The sequence below is a fragment of the Stegastes partitus genome, unplaced genomic scaffold (assembly GCF_000690725.1).
Source record: "Stegastes partitus isolate 25-593 unplaced genomic scaffold, Stegastes_partitus-1.0.2 Scaffold60, whole genome shotgun sequence".
Classification (NCBI taxonomy): Eukaryota; Metazoa; Chordata; class Actinopteri; family Pomacentridae; genus Stegastes; species Stegastes partitus.
Genome location: NW_007577791.1, coordinates 972,597 through 997,786, shown reverse-complemented (window position 1 = coordinate 997,786; position 25,190 = coordinate 972,597). Strand labels below are relative to the sequence as shown.

At 42.8% G+C, this 25,190-nt stretch overlaps 1 protein-coding gene across 1 annotated transcript in view; it reads right to left on the bottom strand.

The window, feature by feature from the left end:
• Positions 1-2,894: 2,894 nt before the first annotated feature.
• furinb (furin (paired basic amino acid cleaving enzyme) b) overlaps positions 2,895-25,190 on the bottom strand; it is an 83,136-nt gene continuing 60,840 nt past the window's right edge. Inside the window, exons 7-16 of the mRNA XM_008275866.1 lie at positions 21,252-21,340; positions 18,586-18,758; positions 14,359-14,571; positions 12,130-12,230; positions 10,310-10,413; positions 7,850-7,967; positions 7,425-7,604; positions 7,056-7,183; positions 6,249-6,377; positions 2,895-3,744 (exon numbers count right to left, since the gene is read on the bottom strand). Coding sequence (XP_008274088.1) covers positions 3,035-3,744; positions 6,249-6,377; positions 7,056-7,183; positions 7,425-7,604; positions 7,850-7,967; positions 10,310-10,413; positions 12,130-12,230; positions 14,359-14,571; positions 18,586-18,758; positions 21,252-21,340 — 1,945 coding nt within the window. The 3' untranslated portion in view covers positions 2,895-3,034. The remainder of the gene's footprint in view (positions 3,745-6,248; positions 6,378-7,055; positions 7,184-7,424; positions 7,605-7,849; positions 7,968-10,309; positions 10,414-12,129; positions 12,231-14,358; positions 14,572-18,585; positions 18,759-21,251; positions 21,341-25,190) is intronic.

Genomic DNA, 25,190 nt, shown 5'->3' with positions numbered 1-25,190 from the left:
AAAAAAAAGAAAAAAGACAGCTCATAAACATGTAAGAGATGAAGATAAAAGGCTTTCACACTCATCTACCTCTTCTCTTTTTTTTTTTTAACTACATAAGCCAATTCGCACACACGTCTGCTTCCACACATTTATAATGCAAAGCATGACGCTTCCGAGGAGCACTGAATTGTGCAGCGAGTTCTCCCGGCAGATCTAATTATGGGCCACAGAATAAATGTACCTTCACCCATGAACCCAGTTACCTGCACCTCTGTAGCCGCTAATGAACAAAGCTGCTAGACGTTGTGTTTTTTTCCCCCCACGCAATCTAAGCACGAAGGCCTCCATTTATTTTACTGTAAAACTTTGAGAGGGCCACCGCCGTACTGGAGCAAGAGCAAAGATTTTCTCAAAAATTTTTTTTTTGAAGGCGTTTTGGCAGCATGTGCATCACTGCAACTGGATAGCGGCGAGGAGACAGAATGCTGGCACCCTGTTTAAAGCTCAACGCCTGGAGTGAAGGAAACACACTCGCAACAATGATGTACGGCCTTGAAGACGTGATGAACCATCTGCTCTCTTGGGTGGTGCCTGCATGTGTCAAGGCCTGAATTTAAAATGCATAAAACCCTAAAAAGTAAAAAAAAAAATAAAAATCTGGCAGTAAAAAGACACAAGCAGCAACAGCCAAAGGGTTTTTTTTTTTTTATTTTATTATTCCAGCATGAAACTGATCTCCACAAAATTAACATCCATTATCTGTTAAATTAAAAAAGGATATAAAACAAACATAGAAAATGCAATACAAGATCCTCCTCCTCCTCCTCTCTCTCTTTTTTTCTTTTTCTTGTTTTTTTTGTTAAATCACTTCAACCGCTCCAGCCTTTAAGATCTAAAGGCTTCAATTTGTGTAGCGGCACGTCCACGCCTTCACACACAGAAAAATAAAGCATGTCTTCATGTATGGTGCCGGCAACGGAAAGGGAGGGGAGCTTCACCTTGATGAAGATGTTTCGGCGAGAGAAGCCCCTAAAATCAATATACAGTAACGCTCCGTGGAGAAAATGAAGAGAAAATGATGCTATTTCTCACCAGCGGCAACCAAGTGGGACAATGTTGCGAAAGGTCAGCCAAGCAGCTTTGGGCTAAGTGCTTTTTTAATGTCATTAAAAAAAAAAAAGGAGTGTTGCTCTACTACAAGTCAGTAAGCCTTTGTGAGTGATGTATCTGATACATCTATGCTGCTGCGGCAATTCCCACCGAGGCGAGATTGAAAACAGAGCATCCTCCACAGCTCCCTGCTTATCAAACAGCCTGCGGGATGCTTCTGCAGCACGCTGGGACGGCATAATGTGGCGTCCCAGCGTGCTGCGGAAATCTTCAATTTAAAGTTTTTTTCTTTCTTTTGACTATTAACTATTAACAGCCAGTGAAACTTCAGAAGCCCTCGCCGGCGATCTGTGGGGAATCTGATCAAATGTAACAACAGCAATTTATTAGGACTCTGCCTGCACTGATGGCCCGGTGCTCGCATTTGGGACGAGTTAAATGCAAATCTGAGTGCCACTTTATCCATTCTGCGCATCAGGTTCAGTTAACTCTGGAGGAGCTGTGTTCAAGGCAGCAGCATGACTGTAAATTCAGAGTTTAGTGTTGCAAATTACAGGTACAGAGTTAGAGGTTCCTTTCTAATCACCAGGCATGTGGGCTCCAACTGAACTGGCTGTTGGGTTTTTGGAAAATGTAGGATTGTTTTTGGGGCTCAACCTACATGTGGGACTAAAACTCAGGAAATCTGTGTCCGAAATCACCCACCACACCCTACATAGTGGATTATATGAAGAGTTCATTGGCAAAAACAGATAACTCCATCGTCACAAACCTTCAGAAAACCCACTTTTCCATCGTCTACCTGAGACCATATCAATCAAACTTAAGTTATCTCTATTTTTGTGATTTCTACTGAGTCAAATCCACTCAGCTTCATCCATCCATCATCTATACACCGCTTAATCCTCACCAGGGTCATGGGGGGCTGGCTTAGGGTGAAGAACATGCAAACTCCACTCAGAAAGGTCACAGGTGATGCGAACCGGCGACCTTCTTGCTGCGAGGCAACGATGCTAACCACCGAGCCACCTTGCAGCCCCACTCAACTTCAGTTTGATTTTATCTCAAGCAAACAACAAAAAAATAAGTTTTCTGAAAATCTGCAAAAATGGAGTTATCTGCTTTTGCAAATGAACTCTTCATACAGAGTGTTTTCCATGTTGTAGTGCTGTCTGAATGTTAAGTTACAACAATATATAGTGCACTCAAAATGTCCCACAATGCACCGTGAAAAGTAGTGATGGTCACTAACCGAGCAACATGGACCATCATGCCTTGTGCAAAAGAAAATGCAAACTAGCACGAAAACTTGTCATTAAAATGTAAGTACTTTCCCGTTTATGTTTAGTTAAATTTACCCGTTTCTTAGCTCTGCAATAAACTGTGACCTTGATGTGTTTACACTGCGCTGTAACGGCCAGCAACGTAATTTATAGCTCGAGTCGTGTCTGACATGTTACCTTCTCTACATAGCTGACTACATAGTGGTCCCAGATAGGGAGCAGGGAGTGAGTGGATGATTTCACACAGCCTTAGTCGCTGCTGTTTTCACTCTGACCGTCCTTTTTCAAAATCTGTCTCTAGCTTCATCGGAGAGCGATGCGAGTTCTCTGGACGTCTCCTTTAATGAGTCGGACGAAATGTTTTCAAAGTTATGATGGTTAAAGTAAAAGTAAGTAAAGTAGTTGCATAACACCTCAGATTGGTGACAAAGAATCAAGTGCATAATAAATACATCTGACATGAAGGAATTAATCCAACGAGATAAATTAACAAACGCAAATAAATACATGAAAAAACCTAATGAGTGACTCTTTAATGCGTTTGGATGGCGTGCTGATGGGACAGTAAGGCCTGTGTTTTGTGTTTTGTCTGATCCTGTGCGCTTCTGCTTCACCTCTCGGCTCCATACAGTCTGATCTGGATGCAGATGCAGCTTCAGCTAGATTGAGCTCTGCGTCTTGATGAAAGCTGTCCTCTCGCTGTGGCCGTCCACCTCCTCGCTGTCTGATTCAGACTCATAGGCGATCGTGTCCTCGTCCGCCCACACAGTGGGGATCCCCTTATAGCATATCCGTGCCTTCCTCTCCCGTCCCTGGCGGAAGCCAAAACCAAAGCCCACCCGCACCCCTCTCGTGTCTGAAAACCCAGAGGGCAGTTTGGTCCTCCAGCCTAAAGCAGCGCCCCCTGAGCGTATCTGCAGCAAGAGGAAGACCCCGACGAAGGCAGCCAGGATGAAGGCACAGCTGAGAACGGCCACGACGGCAGGCAGCTGAGTGGACGGAGCGCCGCTGAGCCCCGGAGGTTCCTCTGTTTCTACGCTGTGGTGGTCTGCTGCCGCTGGGATCTCCCCCTCTGGCTGTGCTCCATCACCCTGGAGTCCTCCTGTCAGAGGGGACTTCCGCTGGACCTGGTTCTGGTGCAGACAGGAGGTGAGGACCAGGTGGCTGTGGGGCGGGCAGGACAGGCAGTCTGTGGGCCCGGTGCCCGAGCAGGTGAGGCAGGCGGGGTTGCAGGGCAGGCAGGCCTGGACGGAGGATAAGTCCACCCAGTTCTCCAGAGAGAGGTTGAGGAGCTGTGGGCCCGACGTGAAGCCTGGAGGACACAACTTCACACAACCCTGGAGGAAGAGGGAGAACCCAGGGCTGCACTCTAAGAGGGAGATAGAAGCATAAAGGAGGTTAGTTCTCTTCATTTATTCCCAGTAAACAGTGAAAACAGCATCCATAAATAACTCCTAACGCTTTTACATTTAATTGAAAAGAACTACAGAACGCAATTTAAGGCTGCAACCAAATTTGTTTCATTCTTTTTCTTGCTTAATCAAGTAATGGTCTATAAGCGGTCAGAAAAACAGTGAAAAATGGCCATCACAGCTCCCCAGGGCCTCAAGTCATGTCTTCAAATTACTTTCCTTTGCCGGACCAACAGGCTAAAGCCAGAAATATTTAGTTGGACACAAGAAAAACCAGCAAATTCAAATTTAGCAAGTGGCTGACTTTTTAATTACTCAACTAATCATTTCAGTTCTCATAAATTCTACTAACGGAGACAAAGTTCTGGAGAGTTTATGTAACAAAAACAGGTAGTGTATACGGCACTATATGCACTTGTTAATTTCCAAAAGGAAATTAAAAGAGAGCGACTAAAATCCCAACGGCTGGAAGAACTGAAACCCATTTATACATTTTAATTAGTGATGTGTGATACCAGTTGTTTCTCCCCGTTGCAATCCAACACCTTTTAACACCCAGGCTGCCATCCCCAGCTCCAGTACAGCTACTGTAGAAAAGCTTCACGTGTTCAGAAACGCGGCACAAGAAGAAGAAGGCCGGATCTGATTCATCCCACAGGCGTCTTGTGTATGTCGCTGCTCTTGGCGGCCGATCTACAAACTATACAAATACGACTGTTTGAGCAACACTGAGCTGCATGCTAAATCTTATTTAGCTTTAGCCGTGTGTGCAGCCTCTCACAATAAAACCAGCTGCTTTAGAAGAAGAGCAGAGGAGTCAACGGGTTACGCGGGGCCTGCTTTTCAATACGGGATGCAATTTAAATAAAAACGCAAGCGAGATATATAATGGAATACATAAACGCCACGATAAATCCGTCAGATATCTGTCAGCTGTCAGAACAAATGGTTGAAGTGAACATCGCTGGCAGCTCACAGGCCTCAATTCAGTTAGGTAAGTTATACTGCTTTTACAGTAAACAGCATAAAATGGATAATTGCCAATACGGAATACACGCCGGGCCTTGAAAAATAATAACACAAACGAGAAATATTAATGGAATCGATGCGAGGTGATCCCAGGGACACGAATCTCAAACTACATTCAAAAGTTGCAGCTCTGATCTTTATGTAGTTATTTATTGTGGCTTGTTTGTTTTTTTCTCTGCCTTACTTCACAATCATATTTATTTACAGCGCTGTCACACAAATTTGGAAATAAAAATAGCAATCCGTAGTTTGAAGAACAGAAGAAGCGCTGTTTGATCGTCAACACGAAGCCTTGACGGTCATGAATCACCGTGAGACGTGTCACCATAGCTACACTCTGCTTCTCTGTATCAGGACATTGCCTGCGACTGCGAAAAACACTCAGAGATAGAAGTCTCTCACCTCGGCAGCACCTTTCGTTTTGTTCTCTTCAGACCGGCTCACGCATTTATGGCACCGTATTTCACATTTGACCATGACAGAAAGAGAAGTAGCTTCTATGAAAGCGGCTGCTGCTCTGACTAGATCCTGCTGGCAGCGTATCTACTTTCTACTCTTTCCCCCTGTTGATGATAAAATACACATTTACACCAAATTGCTGAGTTTAGATATCAGTCTTTTGATATTAGAATCGATCCTGGAATAGAAACGTTGGGGGTGGAGGAATCAATCTGCCCACTGCTGGTTTTAACATCCAGGTTTTTTTTGTTGGGAACCTCATTCTTTATATTGATTTAATTATATGCCTGCCTCTAATTTACAGCTACACTGGATGACAAATTTTGCATTTCCGACTGCTTTCCTTTGCACCGACGAGACGGCTAATTTGCGGAACAAAGGCCACAAGCAATAAAGTGAGTCGTAGCATCAATTGAACATCCTTTTTTTTCCTCTTTCGTCCTTTCGAGGAACCTCAGAGTTTATTCCTTGGAAGTTATTAGGAGACCTGACGATGTGGAAACTAAATAATTAAAAAATGTAATGTAGATTTTATCTGAAAGATTAAGAAGTCTGGAATGATTAAGATTAACGCGAAGAAAGCGTCTGACTGGAAGCAGAAAGAAGTTCCTGACCTCATTTGCCTTTCTCTGACAAAGTTATCCTCCTCGACAATTGTTGCCGGCGTGCACCTGTTGCACTGACGCAATCTTTGTCTCCCCTGCTGCTCGCGCTACATCCCACACTTTGACATGACATATGGCGACGTGCATATTCATCGCGCGCACATAAACAGATGCACAAGAGGCTTGTAAATGGCCAATCTGTATTCATAACATTCACTTTTCGCGAGTTGAAACACCCAACACGGTCTGAACTAAAGCTTGTTTTGTAACAATGACTGTGTGCCGGCGCCAATGCAAATGAGCCCATTCAACTTAAGTGGCTCCTGTTCGGAGTTCGTGTGTCAGCCCAAGCCCCCGAGTGCTCTCACCGATACAAATCTGCTGGGCGTCAAATGTCTTGCAGCTGTTGTTGGACGGCCGAGGGAAGTCGGGCGATGATGGGTTGACGACGCTGGGTCCCGTACCCCACAGGATGAGGGTGAACTGACTCAACACACCTAACAGACAGACGGAGAGAGGTGGAGGGGTGGGGGCGGCGGGGGCATTGAGAGGTAGAAAAGAATATCAATTAAGCACTTCTCGGAGAGGGAACAGAGTGAACTGGCTGACAAGAGGATAAGAGGGAGGAAGGAGAGGAAACAAGTGATGCGAGTGGGCCAAGACTGGAGGAGGAGCAGCAGCAGCGGAGGAAGAGAGGCGTCCATATCTCATTTCCCTCTGCTGCTGTGAGTCAACAAAGCCAAAGGAAAACTCTGGGATTCAACATGGTAACTCTGTGTGACAATATGCTGCCATTTGCCTTTTGAACCAAAAAAAAATAAAAACGCAGGCCGACTGGTGGAGAGAAAAACATTGTCAAAATATTGAAGTTTTGATAATCAAAAGATCGCCAAATATTTTCTTGCAGAAGAGATGTTCTGTGCCCAGCGGCTGTTAACTTTTAATGTGCTTGTGTTTCTGAGAGCCTCTCCCCCGGGTACAAAAAATGTGTCAAACTGTGTCGTTAGAGAACGAATGAGACAGTAAAAAAAAAAGAAAAAAGAAAAGAAGCGAGGAGAGGCTATCTGGAGAAACAAGAAAGTATGCAACGAGACTTGAGTGGGTTCGGGCGCTAATGACGTCGGGTTGATGTGATGTGACAAGACCGGACAATTAGTGATGACGAGTGGGGTTACCATAGTCACGTCCATTAGCTGCCACGTTTTCTATTTCCAGAATCCACTCTCCTTGAGGATCCTCGTCCCACGAGTGGGTGGTCATGAAGGCCCAGTCGTTGAACCCCTCGGAGGAGTAGTCATTGGGTCTGAATAAAAGAGGAGAAGACTGAACGTTTGCCGTTTTTTTTCTTCTGTGCTTGAATGCAGAAAGAGTGTTTTTTTTCCCCCAAGAGCATGCCTGTGGGAGCGCATGACTAAAACTGAAATACACACACATTGTGTCTGTCTGAGTGTGACACAGCGACACAGAATAATAATAATAAAAAAACAAAACAGAGAGATTTATATTAGGGCTCGACTGTTGGTGTGGTGTGTTTTACTGTGTACCTCGGGAACAGCAGGGTGGAGCGTGTGCCCAGTGGGCTGATGAGATGAATGGCCAATTTTCCTCTCTGGTTGTGGGAGAGAGTGAGGCGAGCCTGAACGTGTTCCAGAGAGCTGACATACTCCGGTCGTCCCCAGCAGGCATCCACGCTCTTGCTGAACACCAGCTTGTTTCCAATGTCTCTGCAGGTTTGACAAGTGGAGGGGAGAGTGGTTAATGTTGTGTGGCTGCAGAAACGGACACAGACAATAGCACTGTGCTACAAATTCAAGCAAGCGCCCCGGCTCCGAGGAGAATGCAGAGACATCTATCAGGCTGAGAGAGGGATGATAGAACAGCAAGTGCTTGTAATGAAACTAAAACTCACTGTAGTTCGCACACAAACACACTCGCACGCACACACACGGTTCCGAGTCATCATTCTAACCTCGGTTCCGTAAGCATTGTGTTAACACACTGGTGCTGTGGCCCCACTGACGTCCAGTTCTGCGCCAAAGCCACCATAGCACCTGCATCCAGGAGCCCGTAGCCGTACGAATGACTCACTGTGGAGAAAAAAAAGAAAAAAAAAAAAGGTGCAGGGATGCAGAGTGAATGACACAGTGGTGGGTGGTGGCAGTGAAATGACAGCAGAGAGACAGAAATGACAATCAGCAATCCTCTCTCCAGCAATACTGCATTTATGCCTCAGTCCTGAGTGTACAGTTAGAAATGTGGTTCCTTCAAAAGTGCAGACCTTTACCAGGGCCATCATTAAAGCCAGACACCAAGTAGGTAATAAGAATGTATATAAACTTGTTTTGTTGTGAGTTGTTTTTATATTATTATAATGGAGTGTCTGGGGTAGAAATGTCAGAAAACCTTCTTTTCTTCTGAGCTGGCTGGAGGAGGGTGTCTATGTTTGATTGACAAGAGCTGGCAGACCAAGACCAGGAAGGTGACTGAGTAAACAAACTTATCTTGTAGTTTAAAAGACAACGGCAGACAGCATGTCGTCGGCCCCAAACCACAGGGTCGTGCCATGAAGCCAGTTTGACATAGCCGGGCTTACTTTGTGTTAGCTGGCTCATCAAAACCTAAAACCCCAGTCGGAGGTAACGGCCATCACGACGGTGGTTATCAACTTTCTTCGTCGACTCAGGTTACCGTCATCGGCCTCTGTGCCTGCTCCCATAAAAAGGAGGCATTTGATGCATCATTTGATCCTTCTACTGTACAAAATGGGCCGATGGCATGCTGCCTACTTCAGTCAAGAGTAACAGGTTGTTATAATCGAGAGCTATGAGGAGTAATAAAATTTATGACGGTAAAAAGCGCTGTTACTGCAAATGATGCAAGAAAAGGAACGCCTGGTGTAAAATTGTTGATCGTGTAAGTGAGTATATTTATTTTACCACTCTGCAGCCAGTTATTTCTAGCATGACAGCTGCAGGTTATAGCTCTAAAACTGAACACTCAGGAGCATACGTTTAAACATGATGTTAAAAAAAAGAGGCTAATTTAAGTCTGACACTATCCCATAATTAGGCATTTGTGGAAATCATTTTAGTTTTTGTCCAAATCAACGTGAAATGAATGTTAAGATGAGTTTATCGATCCCCCACCGGGGACGTTCACATGTTACAGCAGCTACATACAAATGAAGCATATTAATAAACAGGATAAAAGGATAAAAATAAAGACGATATAAATCTTTCACGTTATTTTTTCTCATTTGTTAATGCTATTGATTGAATATTCTCTGTGATGAATACCAATAGACTAATCGATTTCCTAATCCGTGTTCCATTAGCTGCAGTGTAAAACGGGCTTGACAGCAAATCAGAGCAAATTTATGTATTTTCTCCGTCACCATCTGATGCATATGGTTTCTACTGTAACTGCACAGATTCACTCAGTGCAGCAGAGCCCAACAGGTTTAATGCTGGGAATCTATATCTGTGCGGAGAATATGGTCAGGAGAAGAACTGGTGAACAGGAGAAGCTTCTTACGAATAATTTACATCCTAAACTCTAAACAGCATCGCTTATAAAGCTGATGTAGCCAGGTGAAAAAAAAGAGAGGCACCTTCATGACATTGAAAAGTCTGCGCTTTAGGGCTCAACATACCCCACCAGCCCCGTAATCTCAATTCGTGGTACACTCCTCGGCATCTAAATGGCCATTTGCAGATATGTTTACACGCTGTTTAATGTGCTGCAGCTAAGCAATTAATCAGCTATCTAGCTCACAAACTGAGTGACACTGAGTAGGACACTTTTCCAGGGTAAATGTTTGTTCCGTGGCTCTGTAAACAAGCTCGGGAGCAAAATACAGGAAGTCTGTGTGTCTTGTGTTCTGTGATAGGCTGCTGTCTGGTTGTGTTTTTTTTTTTTTGAAAATATGGATTATCTGAGTATGATTTCCTTTAATGGTTGTAAGGATACAAGTTCTCCAATGAAGACAACACAAAGTAATCATATACAAATTAATGCAGAACTCGTGGGTGGCAACATGAAACCGTAAAATCTAAAAAGTCAATTTCTCTCTTGTGGTTTGTGATTTTTTTTTTTCCTCAGAGGAGAACACAGGACATGTGATGTACTGAATGACACTGCAGGAAAACAAAAAAACATGCAAATCAATTCCAGCTGGATTTGGGATTTTGATGTTCTGCCTGTGTAGCTAGCAATGATCAAGCCAACCAGCTAGTTAAAGTAATGCTTATCTGGATACTAACAAACAAGCAAATATGCTTCTTGAGCACAGAACAGATGTTTGTGTGCTCAAACACGCTTTATGCGCTTTCAAAAAATCATTTCCTGTGCTCAGGATTGGCAAACAAACATAATGCCATATGACAACATCTGTGCTTGATTTGGACTAATGATCTGAGCCCGTCTCTACCTCTGCGTCCCACTCCGTTGGTTTTCCAGTCTCCGGCGCTGAGGTGCCCGGGTTGTGATGTTCGTACCACGAGGTGCTGCATGTCCCTCCAGGTGAGATTCATGCTGCACAGACGCAGGAAGGAAAGCAACGTATTCATATTGACTTCCTGTCATGTAATAGCTTGCCATATTAATTTCTACAGCGTGCACATAATGAGAAAAGTCAGGTTTCGCTGACCTCGACTGTACAACAATACAGCAGAGGAAATATGAGGAGTTATGGGACTCGGAAAAGGTCAGGAGTCTGTAGACACTTCTGAAATGGGATCCATCTGAGCACATATAGTGAGGTCGGCAATACATTTTTGAAATACTATACTGAGACATGGAGCAAACCCTGAGGGGTGTGCCAGTCAACCATAACAAAGGTTATGACTCACATTAAAGTTTTAACATTGGCGTAAAGCACCAGCATTAGAGGTACATCATAACCTATTGTGTTGAAAGGTCAGGGAACACAGTAAAGCAGTGGATATAGTACCATGGAGGACTGTGTCTAGACCTCTCCGTAATGATAGTTTCTAATGAGGTCTGGGATTCGGGGAAAGGGTAAAAATGTTTCCTTTATACATAGATTTATTATAAGACACAATAGTGAGCATCCGTCAAGAGAAACCTTTAAAATCGGCCACGAGAAGAAACTGTTCCGTGGGTTAGAATAATCAAACCATGAATCACAGAGCTTTCGGAGTGCAACACCACAGTCGACAGAAATAGAAACACAGAATTGCACTGTGGTGCATCACCTCCGCCACTCTCCACATCAGCATTCACATCTCACATCGTCTCATGTGTTATTAATGGACAAGATCCCCACGATCCACTCAATGTCACCTCAGCCAAGAGCGAAGGGGGAAAATAATAAAATAATAGCACCAGAAAGCCAAAACGCTCTGCCTATTAAATGATTCCATCTCTGTGAATTCCAGTGTGGTCCCAGTCTGATAAACTAGCTACACTGTTATTACTGCTGCCTGTCAGGAGGGGTGCAGGGGAAGGGGGAGGAGGCTGCTCACTGACAAATACTGACTCTGGTTTGGTGTTAAAAGTGAGAGACAGTCTACACAGGAAAAGCCTGAGCTCTGTCAGTTGCTGCCCATCCCCGAGGATATCATAGGTGACAGAGCTGAGATAAACCGGCGGGGGACTGAGGATACATACCTGAGCTGAAACCAGGCTGGAGACACATGATTTGACACCTGTCAGCTAATCGCCAACGTGGAAATGAGGAGAATTATGCAAAGTGGAGGACTGCTCGCTGATAAGGCTGACTTAACACATGCGAGATACGACTACAGATACGACCATAATGGAGAACACATTAGAGCTGCTGACAGGAACTTGGATTCTGACACACCGAGTCCTGACTGCGCAATAATGAGAGACAGTCCTGAGTTTAAAATCTTCACTAGCGGCCCTACAGGTATTCAGATGTCTGTGTGGGCTGCAGCTGCTGATTTGTCTTGCTAATTAACTGATTATCAAAAGCTTAATTTGCTGTGGAAAGAATTTCCGGGCAGGGATTTAGGCCAATGCCGACTCCCAGAGGTGCATTTCCAGATGTGAGCGCATGCCACATAGACACACATGCACATACCTCCCCCCTCAAGTACACAGCGGGGCATAACTGATTAAGTTTACAATAACATGAAACTGAAAAAAAAAAAAAAAAGGTTAACATTCACGATTTTCGAATGTCAAAGCGCTGTAGCTACAGGGGTACAAGGTGGGACAAAAATAGCTCCGTGGTTATAGGAAAAGTCGGTCGTTTGCACTCACTTGGCCTCCAAAGCCAGCGCGATAATGCCGGCAGCCAGCGGGGCTGAAGCGGACGTCCCTGTGTGAGAGTCTGTGCATTTTTGCCTCAAGTCTGTGGTCACCTTGGAGACGAGAGAAGAGAGAGAAGAGCACATAAATACAGAAGGAGAGACACAGTTAACATGACACATTGAGTTTCCCACTTCAGCATGAGTGAAGTTCACGGTGAGAGAAGTCGTGTTAGACAGGGGACGGCCGAGACAATGGGAGCCCTGCCTGCAGCTATCTGAGATGGAAGGAAGAGGAGGAGGAAAAAGGAGGAGGAAAAAAAAGAATGAGTAAGTTCAGTCTCAGGTCTGTGGATGGCTGCCAGACGGGTCACAGTCGGGGCAGTGAATGTCAGCCAAATCAGCCCGGTCCAGGTCGGGCGGTGTTGAGACGAAGTATGTTAGCACTCTAGGTACACCTCTGCTCTCGGTCTCTGCCAGTGCCAGAAAGCTAATGAGGTCTGTCTGGGTCATGAGGAGGACATGTCAGAAATGACAAAGAAGCCAGAAGCAAGGTGGGCTGTGAAGGTTAGGGACAGATTCTTGGGTTTGCAGCGTTTGGTCTGACAGATTGTGGCACTAATGACCATTATCTGTGGAAAGATGTCGGCGTGTCAGAGGAGTAAACAAAAGGAGGGAAGGTGTGTGCACAGGCCACCTGTTAGGTCTCTGAACTGGACAGAACAACACTGAAACACTCATATTCCACAGATGAGGTGCTTAGAAAATAATTAAAGTCAATCATTTTAATGATCAAGCGATCAGAGAAATTAATTACCAAAAATAATTGTAATCATTTATTTTAATTTCAATAATCAAGTGATTAGTGAACTCATTTATTAAATATAATTCAGACTGCTGGTGCCAGACGTTCCAATGTGCAATATTTTGGGCTCTGGTACTGTCAACTGGAAAAAAAACAAAAAACAAGCGACCTGACAACATAATCTAGGGCTCCGAAAACTTGTGATATCTGTTTTCAACACACTTTGACATTTCATACTAAGAAAAAAAGAATTTGAAGCAATTAATTGAGTGAAAAAGTGATTGACGGAGTAATTAATGTTGAAAATAATAACAGCTACAGCCCTGCACTGATAATGGTTTTGCTTTTGCAAACATAATTGCCAAAGCATTTAGTTCAAACATTACAAAAAGTGAACTATGCATCCAGTAATAAAAGCAACAATCAATCCTCTAATGGCGCATTTTCATCATTAATAACCCATATTTTGTGAGAATGCAGTTTTTCGATTTGCTGTTGTTCTGTGATGATAACACCGTATCAAGCACAGCTCCTTGAGGGCCAATTAGAGAACATTCTATTTTTTCCACTTGGTGGTAATGTGTTTATTTTGAAAATGGCTCCATTTTGTTATTTCTAGGTGTGAACACTAGATAAGTTTAATTATTGCCGAGTGCAGTCAGTGCCACTGTGCGTAGCTAGAGAAACGGGAATTCACGTTTGTGTTTCTCTGGCTCTTGTTGTCTATATCAGTAATCTCAAGAGATGACAGGCGGCCAAATGTGTCCACTAAACGAGCTACATGTTAGTTTGAGGTGGATTTGTTTGAGAGCCTGGTTTGAAAATGTAGCGCACAGAAAAAAAATTGACAAATTGAACATAAATACCAGTGTTGGACAAAAGAAAACAGTGTGAACTCCTCGATACAACAAATGACAGCCTCTCACTGCGAAGGCAACAATACAAATTGAGTGCTGCTGTATATTTTAAAATGACTTCAATTTCACCCATTTGATGAGTTGCGTTTGCTTGCCTGCAGCATGCCTCTGGTGTATTTTGGAGAGAATGGCAGGTTTATGGTTGTTTTATGTTATTCTATGTCCCTGAGGCAAGTCTTTCTTCAGCTGACAAGCAGCTTGAAGGAAGCATGTGGCATCTCCCAGTGTTTGTCAGCTTTTCTTATTGTATGTTACACATCAGTCACTGTGATTTTGACAGTTTGATGTCTATTTCTGATTTGAGAGACACATGATTAATGTGAATGTACACTCAAAAAAAAAGCGTTCTTGCTGGATGTCCCGGCATCAACTTTTGGTAAGTGTGAGGCGTGCGGTTATTTTTTGAAGTTTGACATTTACAGTGCGCTCAAGATTCAAAGCAGAAAAACAATCCTACACACAGCCTGAGATGTTCAAAGTGTCTTTGAACACACGTGTGTGTGTGTGTGTGTACACCTACTATCTGCTTCTCCCCCGGGTTTCCAGAGCTGAAGGTGGTAGCGAGGGTGGAAGAGCAGGGCTCGCTGTACCACGGCACGTTACCGGACTGTGTGGTGCTGCTGATGGACAGCGTGTAAATGCTGTTGGTGTAGCCGTCACAGTTGCAGCTGTCTTGCTCCCGGCCACCGTTACCCGAGGCCCAAACAAAGATGGAGCCCAGTCCGCTGCGTCCCTGTGGTAAAGAAACATACAAAGGGGGCGACAAATTAAAGGAAAAACCAACAACAAGTGTTTTAGTAAGGTTTCCAGGTTCAATGCGCTTTGGCAGTGTTTCTACAAGGAACTCTGATGATGGTCCAAAAACTCCCAAAGATGTTCAGTTAGGTTAAGATCTGGTAACTGAAAGCCATAGTATAGGATTTACATAATGGTCAAACTCATCAAATCATTGAGTGACCCCTCGTTCCCTATCTATACACATCCTGCACTGGACTACTCCTATCAGGATAGAAATGTTTCATCACTGGACAAAGGTGATCACTCAGAACAACTTTGTATTGATTTGCAGTTACCCTTCCCTCAAAGAGGACAAACCATGCCAGCAAAATGCTCCCTACATCATAACAGAGCCACTAAATCTCCTCACTGTTGAGGTCAGGGGTTTATACTTTAATTTAATTTGTCACCTGTCTGTATATATCTTCATTGAGCAGGAATCCAGGAATAGGGGAGTTTAAGAGAAAGAGGCTAACAAGAGCTGGTTAAAGTGTGAAAAATTGCCTTTGACAAAGACGTTTGTCTCACTGCTTAAACGCCTTGTCATTTATGTGCTTTTCTTTCAGAAACACTGAACCGCTGTAGGCACAGCTCTTATTAATACATCATAATGTCAGACGACTTATTGCGGCAGAACATCAGATAACAAACAGAAGAAATGTAATTACCAAATTTACTCAAGCTGAATATAATTTCTGAGCTGATAAATGACAACATAATATGTGGCAGTGAGATTGAGCCTCCTGAAACACACCCAGCATACGAGACATACATTTAGTCCGGTCGGGTCTGGAAAGCCAACAGCAGGCTCCAGATCTTGAGATGGTTTATGGCTCGGATTAAAATTTCACCAACCATTTTAGCAAAGTAACAAAGGGTGTCCTTTGTCACCTCAGGAACACCACCAAGATTAGATTGCTCCATTTGTTCCAAGACACACAAACCCTTATTCATGCATTTGTCTTCAGCTGATTAGATTAGTGTAACTCCTTATTTGCTGGAAAGATGGAAAGACCCAGGCTGCTTTTAGCCGGTGCAAAACACAGCTGCCACGATGCTCACAAATTGCAGAATATTTGTGCAAATTTTCTCAATTTCGACCTCCCTGCTCTGGTTACTGAGGGCCTTTGGAATCGATTTTTCCTGCTTTTAAAGCAAGGGTCGGCTGGCTCTCTTCCTACACTGCTGACCTTCTCTCTATCAACATGTTGCTGATTATAGCCTGAGGTCTGCTGACCAGCTCTTGCTGACTGTCCCTGGGGCCGGGCTGAAGACGGAGACAGAGGGCAGCGGGGCATCTGCTGTCAGGTCTCCACAGCTCTCCAACAGCCTCTGGGTGAAGAACGACCTCGGTGTCCTTTGGTTGAGGTCTTACTGACTTATTTTCTAATTGGCTTTCATTGGCTTCACATCTGCTAACATGCGTCAATGTATTTTTATTTGTGTAAACAAAAAAAAAATCAGCTGCAGGTATCTTTTATTCTTTGTTAAACCTTATTATGTCTTTGTCTTTGATCTCCAGAGAAGCATTCATATTTCAAACATAATGCTCAATAAGTCAAGGCATTATTATCATTCACTCACTACTCACATTTCTATTAAGTATTCATTACACCCTGTCAAAAAAAAAAAAAAATAGAAATTAATCAATGAAACATTTTTCAAGTTGAATCTTCTATCAAAGTGTGAAAGCAGCAACTCAGGCGCTGTGATGTCCAGAAAAAGTGAGAGAGAAAAACTTCTCTTTCCACCTCCAGTTTGAACCAAGGGGGTGGATAACATATTCCTTTTGGAGAACAAAACAAGAACAATATATATATAAATAATATACCATATATATATATATATATATATATATATATACCATTGATGCGATGAGGGAAGGAGATAAAAGAAAGAAGAGGGACCTGTCTTGCATCCCACATACAGAGAGCAGGAAAACAACACAATTAAAAGCAATGCAGAAATTAATAAGGTGAGAAAAAAAAAACAGATGTATACCACATCACCCACGGATACACAAAGCAACACAGGGGATATAAAAAAAAATGCTGTTTTTAGTCTTTGATGGAAAAAAAAATGCAGGAATGTTTTTCTTTAGCTATTGTTAAAGATTGTGATTGTCTGTTCTGCTCTCTGCCTGCCTGAGTCTCGCTTAGTTGCGAAAAAAAAAAAACCCCCGTCAGTATCTTGGTGGTGCTTGCAGCTTTGACAAAATCAAAGATACTGGAAGAGTCGCTTCTTTATCACTGCGACTGCAACACAGTCTTCCCTGGCGTGGCTAATCGGAGAAATGTTAAGCTCATAAGTGTACAAAAAGACCTTAATTGCACCCGAACACAGACTTTAAATGAGCTTGTTCAGAGTGTTTTTAAAAGGATTATCTATTTAATTTTCTTAATGGATTCCTACAGCCCTCCATCTCACAAATGATCTCTCCTTAGAAGATGGAACAAATATGCTCCTGCTCCATATTTGATGTTCTCTGAATCCTAACAGTGGAGTCTCGGAGCTGTACGTAATGCTCCTAAACCTTCCAGCCCAATTTATGACGCGACGCTGCTTTTGCTGCAGGTTAGAGAGGCCAGACGATAACACTTGAGTGCCAAGGGTTATCTGGCTGCCAGAAAAACACACGCTGAACCAGAAAAGTCCTGTTGTGTTGCTGTCAGACAATTTTTCCTCTGAAACGCCGTGATATATGGAGCGTCTCGGATTTTGGGGTGTGATATATGAATCACACCGTTCCACAGAATTTTTGCAGCTTCATTCATTTACACGCCAATTACTGCTGCCTTTGAATCTAACTATTGTTCTGCATCAGGGGCTGCTGCTGCTGCTCCGTTTCTATTTTCTCCCATCTCACATTTATCATTTAGCTGTTCTGCTAACATCTTTTGATGTGGCGCGCTGACACATGAGAAATGACGGCATTAGACGCAGAAAATATCCCATACAGTTTAATGTTTCATTCTACCCAACCCTAAAAGACCAGTCAGCGGGCAATTAAACTCACCTTGAGTTTGTCCTTTTCCAGTGCGTCACGTCCCATTCAATACCAAAACAATGTGATTGCTTGGGTGGAAAAACGTGCAGGCTTTCTCCGATTTCAGTTTATGTAACAGGAATGATTAAATATTGCTGAACAACAAACTTTCCAACGGTCTTTGTTGCTGACATGAGAGAAATTGCTGTGTGTATATGTCGCCTGCTTTGAAGGAATGGTTCAACATTTTGAGAGATGCACTTATTGGTTTGCTTGCGAAGAGTTTGGTGAGCGGATCAATACGACTCTCAAGTCCATACAGTAAATATGTATGAAGCTGCAGTCAACTGCCTCCTCACTCAGTGTGGCATAAGGACTGGAAAGGAGGGAAAACAGCTCGTCCAACTCTATTCAAACTTAACTCTATCCACCTACCAGCGCCTCTAAAGCTTACAGAATAACACTTTGTATCTCATTTGAAAAATTAAATTGTGCTGGGATTTCAGAAAGTCACTGGTCTCCCATCCTAACCCGATCCCAAACCGGTTCCTAATCCCACCCAGTAAATTCCAGCCACTTATCTTCAGAATTTGTCATTACAGAGAGCCATGGCAAAGGAAATACTGTGTGAAGGGGAGCAGACGTTGACACAGTCATGGCAAAAAACAGCCTCCCCCTACAACGTGTCAGCTTTTTAAAAGTAAATATGCATTAAACAAAATGTTGCAGAGATGTTGGCAGGGAGATTTTGCTACCTTTAGACAGAAGTAGGTGAGCTATTTCACAATGTCTCCAGTGTTTATGCTAAGCTGACCGAACTGGCAGAATAAACCTTCTCATTTAACTTTTAGCAAGAAAATGATTAAATGTCTCCCAAAACGTTGACCTATTACATTCAGGAGCTGATGTGAGATTAATAGTGATACTATAAATAAGAAACAGAAGAAATTAGTAGAGGAAAAGTTCAAGCTTGCGCTTACTGACCTTTGTGATTCCCTGGAGGAAAGCTGCCTTGGCCAGCTTGGCAGGGCCGTCCAGCGACTTGCCGTCATCTTCTGGGCCCCAGCTGGCGCTGTATATGTGGATGTGCTGAGGGTTGAGGCTCAGAGAATGAGCCTCCACCACGTCTGTCACCTCCCCGTCCAGCATACGAACTCCTGTTAAAAGAGCGCATTGCAGATCGGATCACCAAACAAGAAAAGAGGTACAGAAAGAGTAAGGAAATGACAGATGGTTAAGTGTAGGAATTTTAGCTTCACATGTGTAAAGAAATGAAAAAAAAAAACAAAACCCAAGGGACAGAAAAACAACAGCAAGAGACAGTAAAATGAGAAAAATTATCATAAAAAGACAGAGAAATGGGTTGGAACGCAAATTCTTATTTCATCTTAAGGCACAACAAGAAAATAGAAACAAAACAGCAACAGGAGAAACAAAAGACTTCACAGGAGAAACCAAAGACTTCACAGAGTTCTAGTTTTAATGAGTGCGCACACAAGGCTCTCCCCACAGATGCTGCTCTGACGCGTACTACACTATTTAACTATCAAATAAACATAAACCCAGCTGGTTTGTTAAACCAAAATTTGTGACCCCGCTGACCATACAGAGAGGACGAGTAGACGAGTCTAACAGACTGCAGACGAGAGAAAGGCACACACACGCCGACAGAAATGAACTGTGAGTTTACAGAGGCTTCAACAGACCGGTGTGTCCACAGGGTAGCACCGAATGTCACCTTTCATCATACCTGAACATAACCCTGTCTGAGCCTTTGAAGTGAGCAGCCTCAGATCACCCCTCTGAACATTAATGGCTGTAGAGAGGCGTGAAATGAACCACCCTCAAATAGGGCCCATTACTGGTAGAGGACCCCCAGACTTCAGTACCAACACTATGACTGGCGACGTCCACATTAAGACTTAAATAATACATTCTAGACAACCTGCTTGGCCCTGCAGGCACAAACACATGCCAGTGGGGATGTGGCCAAAGCAGTAATTACTCTGTTGGCGTAACACAAGTTTGAATACTGAGTAGCCTGAAACAAACTTAACTGGGGTAAACATGCAACATAAAGCACGTTTGCTCGGTGATCGTTATGCGAAGGCTGCACTGCAGCGGTAATGATAATTACTGTCGTAACAATTCTCATCAACGCCCTGTGGCTTGACGGTTCCTTATTAAGACACTGCTGCGCGAGCTTCCCGCAGCTTCACTAAGTCAGAGGTAGCAGGTAGGGATGCAGCCGCGGGAGTGTGTGCAGGCGGAGGGAAAACTCTTACAGTAGGTGGAAAGGAAACACAGAGTGAGCCAAGTGGGGTCAATTACAGGCTTTAGACACTTATCACTAATCACTACTCTGGACGGAAACATGCATTTTTGCAAGTGCACAAACACGACTGCTTGGGCTCGCACGTGCACACACATAGCACGAGCATTTGGGAGCAAATCACAGCTGTTTATAAACAATCCGCTGACCCCGTGACGTGAACAGATTCACAGAGGAGTAATTTGGGAGAACAGGGCCAATGTGCGGCTCTGTCGGGAGATGAATGGTAATGAAGACAGAGAAGGAGAGTTATGAGTAACATCTGTGAACGGGACTGCTCAGAGCCCCGCAGGCTCCGCTGAGTCTTGTTGGCTGCCGTCATGGCATTGACAGATTGTTTGATGACAAAAGTTACTAAAAGCCACCTTGGAATACTTCATCAAGTGCAAAAAATTGCAGGAGACAAGAAAGAAAGAAAGAAAAATCCTTTCAGACTTGATTTGTTACATTTGTCTCGAGTTTAATTTAACAGGACTGCGCTACATATCTTCTTACTCAATGCACATCTGCACATGCTGACAGTTTTATTACTGTTTAAACAAGAGTCTGCCCAAACAATCTTATTTTGACCAAATTTTTAGGCCTATGATTTACACAGTAATATGAATGGATGTATCCTGGATTGTGCATTCGGGTTTTCTTGGCATCAACTTGCAGGTAATACTAAAAAAAGGACTCAACTAAACACTTTAAAAATTGAACTTGCTTCTTACCTAATTGCAGAAAGACAGACTGGAGTTTCTGGCTAGCAGCCAAAGAGAGGCAGGTGCACTTCTAAAGTGTGCTTATACAAAATAATAAATCCAGATTCACGCTGTCATAGATGCATTTAGACATAACAGACAAACAAACAGGAGTCATGCTTTTGTTTTATAGGCACATGGCATCCTCAGTGAAGCCATATTCTGCTTATTTCCAGACAAAAAAAAAGAAAACTGCAGCGAATGATCAAAAGCTTTTCTCCCTGGTGCACAGAACTACTCATTGCATGCGACTGCCCATCTCTGCACTCGCACTCTCACCTGCACGTCTGAACAATACAGAGTCAATCAGTCAGTAAATGACAGCCAATGGTCCGGAAAAAAACCTTATGGATATCGGCTTTAAAATCTTCTATCACTGGGACTTTCATAAAAATGCAAAGACACGGCTCCTGTAAAAGTGACTCAAACTACATGGATCCTAGATGGGGAGAAATTCATTTGAATGTGAATTTTATTATGCGTTTCATTTTTAATTAAATCATCTCATTTAAATTAATAAGATACAAATTAAATGTTGTGCCTAATTAAAAATATCAGTGATGTGCTTCGCTCACCTCCAATTTTAGCGTTGTAGGCCACACCTATGCCGCACACGCCGTTGTTGGCTGCGGCCGCCACTTCTCCTGCACATCGAGTTCCATGTCTGGGAAAGGAAACGTGAGACGAAGTGGAAAATATTAGCGATAAACAATGTTCAGCCGAAAGTACAGTCAGTAAAAAAGCAGTAAATCCCAGAACTGTGCAGGGCTTTTAAGCGACGCTGTAGCTGAAGTGTTGCTAAAAAGAGTCAAAAGATAAACTCATCGCCCTTTTGTAGAAGCAGAAGACCCGTTTTTATAGCTGCAACAATAGATGTAGAGAAGGCTGAGATTGCCTTCCCCATTAAAGGGCTGCTCATTTCCACAATTCTATAATTTAAGAATTCTGACAAGACAGAGAGCTACAACCTTTGTGGAGAACATGATATGCAATTAGGAGAGTCGAGGATAAATCAAATTTCTCTTTCACGCAGCAGAAAAAAGGCACCAACAAGTAAAAAAACTCTTGCTGCTTTTGTACTTGTAGTCTGTTAAATTTAGAGGTCGCAGAGGAGCTGCAAACACCATAATTACCTCAATCATACGTACAAAGAAACAATAACGACGCGGAGCACCAGTGTGTGCGGAGCTAAAAGCAAAATTGCCTCTTGATAAATAAAGTGATGACAATAATGTGTGGCTTTTCTATTATTTCCTCCTGGTCCCATTCGATGATTAAAGGCCTTGAAAACACATCTTCTTAATCAGCTTCTCTCATTGAACGGTGGAGACTAACAACAACAGCACTATTATTATTGTTTTTTTTCGCCAAGTTGTGGTTTGCTTCATGAGAGATGTCCATATTCGTTTTTATCTCACAGCTGCAGTTATACTATCGTTGCTGCATTAAGTTAGTTTTACGGTTGGAAATGGTGACTTTATGTGACTTCCTGCACTAATCAGAGAGGAACCGAAACAGTGCTGATGAAGCACTCTCAATAAATATCACCTCGCGGCTTCGATTGTTGCTTATTTTGGCCCGAATTTCCAAGTCGCAGAGAGATTCTTGAATTTTAAAACCAAGTTTGGAAGGAGGACTCTGCAGCTCTGGAACAAAATTGCTGACATTTAGCTAGTTTGCATATTCAGATAGCTAGCATGTGGCAGATTTACCCTCCTACCCTCATCTCCCCTCGCCTCCCTTTCCGTAAGCTCGAATGTGTGCACAGGACATGCTTGAACAGTGTTGTGCGGATCAGTCCAAGGCACTTTTGTCTGGTTGCCATTTGCAGAGCCAGGGCTGTGTATGAACACCAGACCGTGAGAAGACATTTGCTGAATTTGACAAAAAGCATATTGAGTTAGAATCGCTTTCTCTACCTTGCGTAAAATTTACCGGCCTTTTATTATTTTTTTTTTTTTTGTTCAACCAATTTGTTGTGTGTTGCATTCCTTCAGTATGCGAAAGATTCGAGAGAAATGCCAAACATACAGCGCTTAGTAATTCCGTTTTGGTGTATCTCAGGTATTTCAAGGCGCTCCTCTTTTGACTTCTGCTAAATTTCAAAAAAGCTACTTGAGAAATCGTTGCTCCTGTAGGGCAGGCTTCAGGGTTACAGGAGGCAGCCTCTCCCAATCAAAAACAACTGAAGGGAAACCTGAGGACAAACACAAAGACCTGTCTAAAACTAACTTTACCATGAATGTCCCTGGCCACGGGCGATCCAAATGAAATATGAGATGTTATTGATGTACATGAATTATTCAATGCGTGTCTCATTAATTCCTTCAACCGCTCTTGAGCTTCCCAGATCAGACAGGTTCCCCATAGAGCATTGTCTAGATGTCAGGCAAACCAACACTTCACAAACAAAAAAAAAAAAACTCACTCTAACCTGCAAAAAACGTACTTTATCAAGATGTTCATCAGATCTGGTCGTACAAAAGATAATCAAAGTCTCATTCAACTTGATTCAAGACAAAAAAAAAGAAAAAAAAAAGTGATCATTAGTGAAATGGATTAAACTTGTTTCATTGACTTTTGGGGTTGAACCGCTGTGATCAGAATGCGAATGGATGGAACACAATGAGCATTTGGCATTTAACACAGGTCATTAAGATTGTCTCCTGATTGCAGAGCAGATATCTGATTAGGAAGTGCGCGGTTTCGCAGCCGTCTCTGGGACGAGCTGCGTGAATGTTATCGGAACAAAGCCAATTACATCCACGGTGCTGTTTTAAAAAGAGGCAAAAAAAAAAAAAAAGACTTTCTTTTTGATCTCCCAGCCTCACTGATGATGATGATGAGGCAGAGGACAAAGTCGTTTCACAGGGTCAGAGCATGGGTACACCCCCAGCTGGGATCCTGATTACACTTTGGAACTCTGTGATATATTACCCACCCACTAATTCTCCGTTTTGTTCACTCTAAAACATCTTAGCAGACAATCTATCTCTTTATCCCTCATTCTTCTCCTCCCAGTCTTTTCTTTGTTCCAAACTCAGGATTTATATCAAAGAAAAAAAAAAGAGGGTAATTTGGAACTGAAAAAAAAAACAAAAACCCCCAGCAATGTTTCAGTTAAATCTTTCTTCCTGACAAATCATATATTTCGTGACCCGAGCTGTCAACAACTACAAGCACAAAAGTGATTTTTAAACAAGCAATCAACTCGGCTGACAGGGCTTATTTTTCACAGACAGTTATGCCCTCACACAAGGACCTTGGCACATATGGCAGGGTGTAATATATCACCAACACAATTAAAATGTTATCATTGCTATCAAGAGGTTCGGCTACATTGTTTTATTGCTAACTAGTTCCGTAATGCATTAATAGCAGCAGTCTGCGGTGGCGCGACATCTCCCTCAAGAACAATATATGCACCCATGGGTTAAATTGGGATTTGTTAGATGGGGTTGCCATTTCTTCGCAGTATTTTCAAGGGGACAGTTATGTCGCGGCAACATTTTTAATGTGGAAAATGTGGCTTCGAAGACCGTAATATTCTACTGAGCATTACTGAAACATTCAGTTCACATAGGCAGTTCATTTATCTGATAATTAAAGAAACATTTAGCATATGAAAAAGCTCGAGGCAAAGCCCACAGTCTCAGTTAATCAGACTCCAGATATGTTGCTTTTTGTACAACAGGACATCGCTGTCTGCATGCGAAGTGGCGAGCAGCATCCATTGTTTAATCAGAGCACTCAAAAGGACCAGACCTGCCCACTCATTACATTTTAGTTCACAACTGCGCGTCTGACAAATGTCTGACTGGCTGGCTTTACAAGCTCGTCCACACAAATCAGTTATGTGCTGAAATCGTGCAGTGGGTGCTGAATGGTGACTGTCAGTCATTTTAAATCACAAAAGATGTTGCTATAAGACCATTAGTCTTACTCTTACAGAACTTTTTTTTTTTTTTTTAAACACACTACAAAAATACGAGCGACAAGACTTTATGTTGATGTCAGAGTGTAGTTCTCCTTAATAACTGAAAAAAAAAACTGGGCTCTGGTGCTAAACAGGACAGAAGTGGCACAATTTAATGTACCATATTTTAAGATTTTAGTGCGCTTTTTTTTAAACTTATATAGATGAAATCTATATTTGAAGACATACAAGACACTAAGTGCTTCTACTGTAATTTAATGTAGCAGTAGGTCGCCGCTGCACATTATTTTCAGTTTTAATGTCCAGAGAATCTGATGCTGGTTCCAATTTACGAGCAATATTTTGGGCAATGATACTTTAAAATGATAGATTTAACTTGCACTTGTTTGTTTTAGTCCAAAGCTGAGCTACATATTAAAGCAATTTACATTTTTTCTTTTGCACTGTTGCTAATTTCCTTGCGGTCGAACACTACTGAGTAAACACAAAAGAAGCACTAATTTCAAAAGGGAACACGCTGCTTCTCCGTTCTTTAATAAACAGACCAGAGAGCCTGCAACCGTCCACAATGGCCAAA